The sequence below is a fragment of the Bos indicus genome, chromosome 11, assembly GCF_029378745.1.
Source record: "Bos indicus isolate NIAB-ARS_2022 breed Sahiwal x Tharparkar chromosome 11, NIAB-ARS_B.indTharparkar_mat_pri_1.0, whole genome shotgun sequence".
In the NCBI taxonomy this organism is placed as follows: domain Eukaryota; kingdom Metazoa; phylum Chordata; class Mammalia; order Artiodactyla; family Bovidae; genus Bos; species Bos indicus.
Window position 1 is genome coordinate 97,921,650 of NC_091770.1, and position 12,063 is coordinate 97,933,712.

Sequence of the window (12,063 nt, forward strand, 5' to 3'; positions counted from 1 at the left end):
GACCCCACCAGGAAGCCTCTGGGCGCCCACCTCCGCCACCCTCCAGCAGCGAGAGTCCTAACAGGGACCACACAGCAGGGCAGCCCCACCCAGCTCTGCAGCCGCCCGCCCCAGGGTCCGGCGGCACTGACCCTGGAGGATGTCCTTCATGACCGTCTGCAGCACCACCTCCTCATACGTGTTCTCCACCAGGATGAACCTGGCAAAGTCCTCGAAGATCAGCTCCTGGAACCGGGACAGCTCCTGCCGGCCGGGGCGGGCGTGGGGCAGAGAAAGGGCAGTCAGGGCTGCGGGTCAGGCTCTGGGTGGGGGGCGGGAGGCAGGCGGGTGTGGAGGGCTGCTCACCGACTTGCAGGTGGGCGCCAGCTTCTTGAGCAGGAATGGGATGGTGATCTGCAGCAGCGCCTCCCGGAAGAAGCGCTTCCGCACGGTGCTGCTGTCGTAGTCGTATTTCTGCCGGGAAAGAGGGGCCGGGGCGTGGGGAGCTCCGGGTCAGGGGGCTCCATCAGCACCCCCGTCTCACCCAGGCCCCTGTCTCCCTCCCGGGGTAGAGGGACAGGGCCTGGCCGAGCAGCTCACCTTCAGCACCCGCTCCAGGATGCGCTGGATGGACTTGCACAGCTCCTCCTTGGTGGGCCCCTTCCCCAGCTCCTGGTGCAGGAGGGTCTCGAAGGTGTACACGGCATTGTCCATTTGCTGGAGGCGGAGCATACCACAGGGCATGTGAAGGTGTGCCCCCCTGGGGAGGAGGGGTGCCCCCCTGGGAGGAAGGGGTGTCCAGGCACTCAGACACCCCTTCACTAGCTCAGTCCTATGCTGAACGTCTAGAGCGCTGGCTCACTGCCAGGCACCAGCACCAGCCCTCCTTGCCCCAGGGGAACAGAGGGTCTGGGCCCTGTGGGAAGGAGTTTAGGGAATTGGGAGGGCTTCCTGGAGGAAGGGGTCTCTGAGACCCAAGAGGTGAGTCTGACTTAGCCAGGTAGACAGAGGGACAGGCATCCAAACAGATCCGAGAGCATGGCCAAGAGATCGGAGCAGGAGAGAACATGCAGGATTGCGGGGAGAGCCAGGGTGCTAGCAAGCCCTGTGCCCACCTCACGCATGTGGATCTGGGCTCGCTGCTTGAACACAGACATGCTGGACACGTCAAAACGCTGCTGCAGCCCGTCGAGCCGCAGCGGCTCCATCTTCTCGTAGCAGCTGTGCATCTTGAGGGGGTGGTACGCCAGCTGGGACAGCTTCTCCATGTACTGCAGGGAAGCACGGACACACGACGGACCTGAGCTGGGGCCGCCGGAGGGGCCGGGCAGCCCCCGCAGCCCCTGGGCCCTCTGAGTACAAGCCCCGGGGCTGGCACTGGCACCAGGGAAGGCCATCCGGGGGTGGTGATCACCAGGGAAAGCGCTGGAGGACCTGGGACAGGAAAGACGAGGATCTGCAGGCAGGAGAGGGGTATGGCAGCACAGTGTGTGGAGACAGGCCGGCCTGAGTGCTGGGCAGCCCTGGGCAAATCGCTCACCATCTCTGAGCCTTGGTTTCCTCAGCCTCCAAATCTGGAGATGGGTTTTCATGATCTCCAGGGTCCTCTATGGTTCTCAAAGTCTATGATTATTATTGTCAGTGGAACTCCTCAGTTTAGGGTGGAGAAGAGGCTAAGATCACAGGGCCAATTCTATCTGCCAGACCTGACGACTATGTGGGGCTCCAGGCAGTTGACTACCCCAACACGGGGTCTGTGGAAGGCCGTTCAACCCGAGAACCAGCTAACTCAGAAGTGAGGGGCCGGCTCCATCTGTGAGGGGCACAGAAATGGCACCTGTGGACGTGCCCGGCTCCACGCCTCCTGCAGATCTTCTGTTCACAGGTCATGCCCAGGAGGGAAAGGGCCTGCCCTCATCACAGTGAGGGCCTGATGGGGGCCAGACCAGACCCAAAACCAAGCCCAGGGCCCATCTCACCTCACCCAGCTTGTCGATGCCACCCTCGTTGATGACGTTCAGGTTCATGTCGGTGACTTCCTTGAAGAAGACATCCCGCACTTCTGTGAAGCCCTGGCTTGTGGGAACCATGAGGGCCTCCAGGATGGACGGGATGTAGGGCTGGACGTGGTTCCGGACACAAACCTCCGCCTTGGGGAGGATGGAGGCTGCGCCGAGGGAGCCGGTTAGCGGACGGCACTCCCAGGAGCAACCCCCACTGTCCCAGGTCCCTAGGCTAGAGGCAGGCGGCTGTGTCACTCTTTAGAGAAGACCACTGGTGACAACATGAGCAAAGGGAAGGGTTCTTGAGGAATGGTTAACAGTGGAGCACAGATAACAAGGCATCTTCAGGTCGGATCCTCATATTCCTGAAACTATGATGTCCAGAGATGAAGAAAATGGCCATGTAAAGGTCTCAAGGTCAGCAGTTTCTCCATTTAGATGGAGGAAGAGAAAACCCACCCTTGGGGGCCGGAGCGGGATCTTGCTCCTTTGTTTTGTTTTTTTTTTGCTCCTTTGTTTTTTAAAAAAAAAATGAAAAAACGCTCCAGTGGATTCAAGGAGTCTCTGGGTTGTGCAAACCCTGAGCCCAAATTCTGCTCTGGCTCAGCCTAAACTGTGGACAGGGACAATCTCCAAGAGGTCCCACCAAGGCATTTTCACCCAAGGGTGCTCTGACGTCCCTCCTCCTCCCCTGTCCAGCTAATGCTGCTTGTTCCACACAATAAATGTCAGCTCAGTGTCCTCGCCAGCTCACGCCGAGTACAAGTGGTACAGAGTAACCCTCGGGGAACTAATGACCGCCACAACCATGGCCAGGGGGTGTGTGCTGGGCGCGGCAGTGAGCAAAAGGATCCCACCAGGCTCAGGACAGAAAGGAGGACCACCTGACCCGGGAAAGGACAGGCAGGCTCAACGTGGGCCACCCGAAGTCCAGGTGATGTTGCTAAAATGGCCCATGATAAATCTGATTGCCCGAAGATGAACAGAAGGCCGGAACCTCCTAACATCACTTAGGTCACCAAGATCTGGGTCTACAGAGACAAAAGCCACCTGGACTTCCCCAGTGATCCAGTGGTTAAGGCTTCCTGCAGTGGAAGCGCATGTTCGATCCCTGATCAGGGAATGAAGATCCCACTGGCTGTACATGAGGCCAAAGGAAAGAAATAACAGCCATCAAATGACTCACAGGGGTTGGAAGAACAAGGGCTCAGATTTAATTCTGGCTTTTAAAAAATAATCAGTGAATCAAGTCATCGCTGTGACATGTACATGGATCCCTGAAAGAGGCAGGAGGGAGGCCTGACCCCCGAGGGTGGGTGGTCCCAGCCCGCCCACCCCGTGATGCCAACCAGAGCAGGTGGCCCACCTACCTCGGATCTTGCTGGCCAGGTGCTCCTTGGAGGTGATGATCTGGTCCATGTCGGTGCGGATGACCGCCTCCATGGCCGGCCGGGCCAGCTGCAGCTTGGACAGCACCGCCTCAAAGCGTGCCTTGGCCTGTTCGTACACCATGCGGTACACGGCATCCGAGATCTGTGGGCAGGGCATCGGCGTCGGTGTCAGCGTCCAGCTGGGGGTGCCGGGCAGCCGTGGGCCCCCCACCCCCACTCCTGAGCCCAGACCACCCACCTGGATCCACTGCCGCTGTCGCTCCTGCGGTTTCCCCTTCAGCCGGGGGACCAGCTCTGCCTTCAGCTCAGGGCCCAGCTCCTCCATCACCAGGTTACTCAGGATCTGGGACCGGGAGGCAGGGGCAGGGTTCGGAGCATGCCCAGCCCCTCTCCACGTTCCGGCAAACCCGGCCATTCAAGCCCCCCTCAAAGCTGCCCTTTGCTCCACGTCCCCACTGCCCTGTCTCCCAAGCATCCTTCCCAGAGGCCCCGGATGGTCTGCTTGGCTGTCCTGCAGGATCCAGCAGGGGCCCCAGCTCAGGACCTCTGCGCGTGCAGCCTCCCCATCTAGAATACTCCCCCAGCCCTGCTTGCCGGCACACGGAAGTCAAATGTGTTTCTCCTGCTAGACAGAGAGCTCCCTAGGGGCCAGGACTGTGCCCCTCTTATTCTCAGTGGCACCCAGCCCCTAGGCCAGGGTTGGTGCTTGGGTAACAAACTGAACAAAAATAACCACCTGTGTGGCCCACCTCAGCCTCCACCCGTCCGAACCTAAGCTGGTAATCTGGGTCCAAACTGCAGCCAGTGCCCTGGGGCCCGCCGGCGTGCTCAGTCCACCCTCTGGGCCCCGGGCGGACTTCCGCAGCCTCCCCGGCCTCACCTGAACCTCGTTCCCACACAGCATCTCCCAGGTGCCGTACAGCTCCTTGGACTGGCGGTACATGCGGATGGCGTCCGTGAATGCAGGGCCCTCCACCTTGGAGTCTTCGGGAATCCCTGCCCGGGGAGAGGGACGGAAGGAGGAGGTTGGCAGGATGGCCCCCGCCCCAGGCCCCCACTCTCTTGCAGTAACAGCGACAGGAGAGGTTGCAGTGACAGTTAACAGCAGTGACAATCCGCCAGCAGCAGCAAGACAACCCTCCTTCGCACCCTCCTCATCTCCTTAAGCCCTCCCACCAGTGCAACACGTGGGCAAAGTCGTTGCTTCTGCTTTCACAGATGAAGAAACAGGTTCCAAGGTCAGGCCACTACCAAGGGGCCAAGGCCAGTGAGTGGCAGAGCCAGGACCACTGGGGGAGCCCACCCTCCCCCCACCAGGAGAGGCCTCGAAACACAGCAGAGGGGGTACCAGAGGCGCCCAGAGACCCTTCCTCCATCAGGGGCCTGCACACTCCCCCCATAGAGGGCCAGATGGTAAATGCACGCAGCTTTGCAGGCTGGTGACCTCCGTCCCAGCCATTCCACCCGCTGCTGTAGCAGGAAAGTTAGCGCAGACAGGGTGTGAACGAACAGGCCAATAAAACTGGATTTACTCAGACAGGCGATGGGCCCAATTTGGCTCCCTGGCTGTTATTTGCCAAGCCTTGTGGAAGATCATCGAACCCTAAAGGGCCTCAGCGTTCCCTTCTGAACAGTGGGAACTATGACTAGCCTGACCGCTCACACCCATGGAGGGGCTGCAGGGACCACAGTGTGGACTGGGAAGGCCAGGGCCCGGCTGCAGGCCTGGTGGGCACTCCCTGCGCCAGGAACTGCAGCCCCGACTGGCTCCTGGGGCCCTGGGTCCGCTGTGCCCACCGCTGTGCACCCGGGAGGCTGGGAACACCATTCTGCTGCCTTTGTTAGAGGAGGTGGCGGTGGGGGCCCAGAGGAGTTTGCCCACCTCCCCCGTGCTGACCAGGGGGTTGCTGAACAAGACGTGGACCTCCGCCTGGGTGCTGGGGAGGCAGGCTGCAGGAAGTTGCAACATCCGACTTTGGGAAGACGTGGTTAAACACCTCAGAGCCTGGCAGGAGGCGGCCCCCTGCCTGGCCTTGTGCCTCTGACCGCTGTGTCCCCAGAGCCAAACAGCAGCCGGGGCCTCTAAAATCCCAGCTCCCACTGTGATGAAATATGGAATGAGTCACCCCCACAGAGAAAAAGCCCCTCTCCGGCGTGGAGAGGGCCTCTCCTCCCACCATCCGGGTGACCCAGGAATCACTGCCGTTCAGGGCTGGAGGGGGGCTCAGCAGTGGACAAACTGGCCTGGAACCCAGCCTGGCAGTGGCAGCTCCCAGGACTGGGATGGGGCCATGAGCATTTCAGAACCTGCACCCAGGAGGGAGTGACGAGGGCAGAGCAGGAGGGTCCCACAGAGCCCTGGGGCGGGTGCTGCCCAGCTGGGCTGGGGGAGGAGGCAGGCTTAATTAAGGAGGGAGACACTGTCTCCCTGAGACCGGGTTTTGCCTAGAAAATCCAGCTGTGTGTTATACACGCAGCCTCTCTCATGCACGGGCACTTGCATTCTGCAGACAGCAAGCTGGGCGTGCTGGGCAGGGGCCGCTTTCCAGGTGGCAGGACGGGCTGGGCATCAGCAAGGAGGCGGCTGACATCCCAGACTCCAGCCTGTCAGATGTGCAGCCTCAGACCCTCAGGACATCCCTACTCTGCATGCCGAGGGGCTGAGTCAAAAGTGAGGGTGGCCTCTCCTGAGCCCTCCCCCCAAGCCTGGCTGTTGGGGACTGACTCGTGTCCCGACAAAGTACTGCGCTGAAGTCCTGACCCCCAGCTGCTCGGAAAGGGGCCATGTCTGGATGCGGAAACTTAGGTGCATGCGTGTGCATGCTCAGTCACTTCAGTCGTGTCCGACTCTGCGTGACCCCCTGGTCTATAAACCCACCAGGCTCCTCTGCCCATGGGCTTCTACAGGCAAGAATACTGGAGTGGGTTGCCATTTCCTCCTCCAGGGGACCTTCCCGACCCAGGGATTGAACCTGCATCTCTTGCGTCTCCTGCATTGGCAGGAGGGTTCTTTACCACTAGCACCCCCTGAGAAGCCCAGGACTTAGGTAATTAAGTTAAAAGGAGGGGATTAGGCCGGGCCTTGGTCCGATATGACTGGTGTCCTTATAAGAAGAAATCTGGACAAAGAAACAGGGCACACACAGAGCAGGGACTATGCGATGACCCCAGGAAGATGCTGGCTGCCTCCTAGTCAAGGAGACTCAGAAGAAAACACCCTGCTGACACCTGGATGTGGGGCTTCCAGCGTCCAGAACTGTGCAAAAGCTGACTTCTGCTGTTGAAGCCACCCAGGCTGTTACGGCAGCCCCCGTAGACTGAGGCCGAGACCCCACACGCATTCCCGCACGCAGCTCTCAGAGGGGCCGGTGGCTCTCAAGGCCCAGGGAAGCAAAGTCACACAGTCACTAGAGGGTGGCTGCCCCAGGCTGGAACCCGGGCCCACTGGCTCCAGCGAGACCTGGAGGCTTCCCGCCCGCCCGTGGGGTCCTTGGGGTCAGGCTGAGAAAGGAAGCGGCACTCCTCAGTCCCGCAGAGGAGGCGGGGACAGCGGGCAGACAGGAAGAGGCCTTGACCTCGGCACCCCCGGCCCACCCTGAAGCCCAGCTCAGCGCCCCTGCTGCCCCCAGCTGCTCCAGGAATGCAGGATGTGAGGGGGACCCTGGACAAGCTGGCGTCCACCCAGCTTGGCCTCCTCCGGCCCTCCCCACCAACTTCCTGGCAGCCCCCGGAATGAGCAATTCCAGGCCCCACAAATTCCAGACCCAGCCTCCGAGGAAGCTGAGAACTTTCCCACAGTTCTGGGGCGGGGGAGGGGCGGGGGAGGCTCCTCTGAAACCGCCCCATCAGCTCCTGACACCAAGTTGCAGGACGCCCCTGCTCCCCACCCGGCCCCAGCAGCTCTCCCCCGGCCTCCCCGCCTGCCCACAGACCCGCTCAGCCTCCCAGCTCAGCACTCGCTATGTGCCAGGCACAGGGCCAAGAGCTCTCCCCAGGACCCGCCCATTGATTCCTCCCCATAATCTAGCAATCTAGTTGATCACAACCACCATTGTGCATGTGGGGAAATGAATGTCAGCTCTTCTTCCCGCTGGTCGGTCCCCACCCAGCTTGGCCTGGGGTCACCTGGCCAGGTCTGCCATTAGCCTTGGAAACTTGGAGACGGAGGGGCCTGGGCCAGGGACGAAGGGGAGGACGGGAGGAGAAAAGGTACCCCGGGTCAGGCGGTCAGAGCCCAGATCACTCCGCCCAGTCCTAGCCCCGCAGCCCCCAGGGACCTGGAAACAGGAGGCCCTTTGTGGATGGCAGGGCTTGGCCTGACCAAAGACCTGGTTCCTGCCACCCAGCAGATTCCAGCCAGGGCAGAGGCGGCCCTGGAGAGTGGAGAGGACAGAGGACAGGTGAGGTGAGCCAAGTCACCGCACGGCCCGCCTCTAGGCGTGGGTGCCCATGGTCTGGCCTCCAAGTGGAGCTGTGCCCGAGGTGCGCCAGCAGCCAGGGAGGGTGGAGCAGAGATGGGTCGGGATGGGGGGGGAGCGGTGGCCCAGTCACCAGGAGGGAAGCTCAGGGTCTGGGACATGGTTGTTCCTCCCTCAGGGGCAGAAAGCCCCTTGTCCCCCACACCCTCCCACCAAGAGACAATCAAGCCTTTCTGATCAAACTCCTCTGAGCCTCATGAGGCCCTCCAGACCTGACCCCAGTGCCTTGCCAGTCCCATTTCCGGGCACCCCCTCCCAAGTTCAGGGCCTCATGCGTCTTCCTCTGAAGCGCCCCCACGCCACGCCTCCCTTCATGCTCGCTGCGATCTGTCTGGAACACACCTCCCTCTGTTCTAGAATTATGCATCCTTCAGGTCTCAGCTGAACCACTGCCTCCTCAAGGATGCTGCCTTCATCAGCCCCTCCTCCCATACAAGCTCAGCAAACCCCCAGTATATACACACCCTCCAAGCTCCCTGGGTGGCTCCCACCCAGCACCTAGCACAGTCCTGACTCATCACCCCCTGGTGTCCTCGTCTGTTTAACATCTGTCCCCCCTACCCCTAGGCTGCTGGCAGTGAGTGGGGGGAGGGACCAGGTCTTGCTTCCCTGTTGCACTCTCAGCACCCAGCCAGGCCTGGGTCTGGCTCAGAGAAACACTGAAAGGTTTGTTGAATGAGTAAGTGAGGCGGAAGAGACCTTGTAACTTTATAGACAAGAACGAGGCCCTGAGTGGGGAAGTGAAGTTCCTACACTACCAGGCAGGTCAGTGATAAGAAAGAAATGACACCATAAAAAAATCTTTACCAAGAACTGTGAATCTTCCTAAACCCTCTCAGACACAGGAGAAAATATTGTCCCCATTTTACAGAGGCTCCAAGAGGCAAGTTGGTCTCCTAAGATCATGTTGCTGGAAAGTGGCAGAATCAGGGTTTTTATTCTGTGATTCAGGAGCTCAACAACCACATCCCTCGGAAACAATTTCCTATATTTTTTTCTCAGCGTCACAGAACAGTCTTCATCAAGGGAGAGGGTTAAGGGCAGCATGACAATGGTTTCCAAAAACCAGAAGGAAAAGTGGTGGTTGGTGGTTCAGTAGCTAAGTCACGTCTGACTCTTTTTAACTCTATAGATTCTCGCCCTTCAGGCTCCTCTGTCCATGGGATTTTCCAGGCAAGAATACTGGAGTGGGTTGTCATTTCCTTCTCCAGGGGATCTTCCCCACCCAGGGATTGAACCTGGGTCTCCTGCATTGCAGGCAGATTCCTTACCAACTAAACCACCAGGGAAGGTCAACTGAGCCACCAGGGACATTAAGGGCAAAAGGTCCGTCTAGTCAAGGCTATGGTTTTTCCAGTAGTCATGTATGGATGTGAGAGTTGGACTATAAAGAAAGCTGAGCACCGAAAAATTGATGCTTTTGAACTGTGGTGTTGGAGAAGACTCTTGAGAGTTCCTTGAACTGCAAGGAGATCCAACCAGTCCATCCTAAAGGAAATCAGTCCTGAGTGTTCACTGGAAGGACTGATGCTGAAGCTGAAACTCCAGTACTTTGGCCACCTGATGTGAAGAGCTGACTCACTGGAAAAGACCCTGATGCTGGGAAAGACTGAAGGCGGGAGGAGAGGGGGATGACAGGATGAGATGGTTGGATGGCATCACTGACTCAATGGACATAAGTTTGAGTAAACTCCGGGAGTTGGTGATGGACAGGAGGCCTGGCGTGTTGCAGTCCATGAGGTCGCAAAGAGTCGGACACGACTGAGCGACTGAACTGAACTGACCTGACCGTGGTTTCTAAAACCCCAGAAGGAAAAGGAAAACGGCTCATAAAGCAGGGGTGCCACACCACAGTCGGCCACTAGGTGTCACCACTCAGCAACGCACCCGGTAACCCCTCCCAGCTCCCGGGGCCTCAAGGGGTGGCTCACCATTGTTGCAGTGTCGGACACAGTCCTGCAGGACGGCCTGCCACTTGTCCTGCTCGGCTTCCGTCATCATGCAGAAGTAGTAGTGACGCGCTGAAGGATGCCAGAGGATGAGCGGGAACTGCGTGGGGCACTTGAGAATGGGGGCAGAGCCCGATTTCGGTGTGGTCCCTGTGGAGACAGCACCCACTAAGCGGCTGCCCTCTGTGGCTTCCCTCGGCCAGAGAACGGCCAGCAGCTGACCCCTCGCCCTGCCCCTCCGGGTCCAGAGAGGGCTGGCCTGTCCCAGAATGACCAGAGTCCATGGGGAGGCCGCTTCTCTCAGTCTCCACAGCTTGGCTAAGAGAAGGCCTGCCCCCCCTGCCCCACCGGCAGCAATTCTTAGCATTGGTAATGCGTCCACCTCCCTGGGGTCAAGTTCTAAACTCTACGCAGGAGGCACAAATAACACAGGGCTGGAGCCCTCAGGGTCAAGGGCCAAGCATTACTATCTTGGGTTTCCCTTCAAATTTCAGCTGCAGAAGCCAAAGGGTGGCTTAAATGTCCAAAGTAGGAGGGAGGCGTGGGGGCAGGGGATACAGAATAAATAAAAGGGGTTTTTTTTCTCTCTGTTTTGTCCGCATGGATATTCGAGATCCACAGAGATAAGTGGTCCTGGGCTGTGACCTGGTCACTCCTGTTAATAACAGGACAATGGCAGTTCTTCTTTGGGTCCTGGCTCTGGGTCCCTGTGCTAGGCTCACCACACACACAGCACCTCGTGGGGTCTCCACAACACCCCAAGGTCAGCCCTCCCAGTGCAGGGGCTGGAATCCAGGAAAACCAGACTCTAGCTGAGTCCTCGATCACCAAGTCCCACACAGGGGCATCTCACTACCCCTTGGTCTCCTTGGGATCAGCTAAGAGGTGGACGTGATCCCACAAAGCTTCTGGGTGTCTCTGATGGGGTGGGGTCACCTAGGATGGCTCCCCACAAATGCAGCGTTGACTTGGCAGCTTACAAAGTGGGGCACCTGGATCATCTTCTCCGGGAACCTCTCAGGGACCCAGGAAGGGACAGGGTACAGAGTAAGCCCCCTGCACAGCTGTGATCACCAGGCTCAGGAAGTGGGGGCTGGGTGGGACTCACACTGGCGTGGCCCCAATTCCCTGGGTGACTTCAGGCAAATCCCTCTCAGGCCCCCCCCCTTGGAGGTTCAGGTTGTGCTGGGCACTTGCCACAGCTCTAGCCCAGCTGCTGTTCCTGCAAACATGGAGTTCCAGAACCAGGGATGCCCCCCACACTCTATGGCCAAATCCCTGGGCACTTGGCCTGGGATGGGTGGTCCCTTTACCTGGTAAAGAGTTGCCAACGAGTTCCAGGTACTGGTCCAAGGAGGTGAGGATTTTGTAGCCCGCACTGTTGATGACAGCTCGGGGTGGGATCTGCCGCTCATAAGCCTGAGGAGGGGGCAAGAGAGATGGTGGAGGCAGCTACAGGTATGGCCAAGCCCAAACCCCATGTCTCTACCCGGCCCCAGGGCCCCACTCAGTGTTCCCTGCCCAAGACAGGGAGGAGGAGGAGGAGGAGGAGGAGGAGGAGAGGAAGAGAAGAGAGAGATGGAGTTTGATCATTATTGTGACTAGAGGCAACATGGTGTCCTGAGCAGGACCCAGGCTCGGGGCTCAAATCCTAGCTTCACTAAGTACTACGTGTGTGATGTCAAGAATAACACCTCCTGTGCTTTAGTTTGGGCGTCCCTGGTGGCTCAGCAGTAAAGAATCCACCTGCCAATGCAGGATACACCAGTTCAATCCCTGGGTCAGGAAGATTCCCCTGGAGAAGGAAATGGCAACCCACTCCAGTATTCTTGCCTGGAGAATCCCATGGACAGAAGAGCCTGGTGGGCTATGCACCACTTAGCAACTAAGTAACAGCAACATGCTTTAGCTTCCTCATCTATAAAACCGGGGTGATAATAGTTCCTACCCCACAGGGCTCCCTAAGCACCCAGGGAGATAACTGGGTAACGTTTAGCACAGTGCCCGCCACAGCAAGGGTCAGTAAGCGACCTGATGTGATTATGGCTGGGTTCGCCAAAAAATTCATTTGGGGTTTTCCGTAACATCTTACAGGAAAAAAACCTGGAAAATCGTTTTGGCCAACCTAATGTTATCACCACTGCTACTGCCGCCTCTACAAGGAGCAGCTGTCACTAGCCTAGTGGTAGGCAACTATCATTACCTACCAGGTACTGTCCTATGGGCCCTGAATGCTTTATTTCACAGAATTCTCACAATCCAG

At 58.7% G+C, this 12,063-nt stretch overlaps 1 protein-coding gene across 1 annotated transcript in view; it reads right to left on the reverse strand.

The window, feature by feature from the left end:
- The window catches only part of NIBAN2 (niban apoptosis regulator 2), a 52,497-nt gene that overhangs the window by 2,345 nt on the left and 38,089 nt on the right, over nt 1-12,063 (reverse strand). The window contains exons 4-13 of the mRNA XM_019970880.2: nt 11,114-11,219; nt 9,783-9,950; nt 4,254-4,369; nt 3,612-3,716; nt 3,353-3,515; nt 1,959-2,146; nt 1,095-1,250; nt 580-696; nt 346-453; nt 132-243 (exon numbers count right to left, since the gene is read on the reverse strand). Coding sequence (XP_019826439.2) covers nt 132-243; nt 346-453; nt 580-696; nt 1,095-1,250; nt 1,959-2,146; nt 3,353-3,515; nt 3,612-3,716; nt 4,254-4,369; nt 9,783-9,950; nt 11,114-11,219 — 1,339 coding nt within the window. The remainder of the gene's footprint in view (nt 1-131; nt 244-345; nt 454-579; nt 697-1,094; nt 1,251-1,958; nt 2,147-3,352; nt 3,516-3,611; nt 3,717-4,253; nt 4,370-9,782; nt 9,951-11,113; nt 11,220-12,063) is intronic.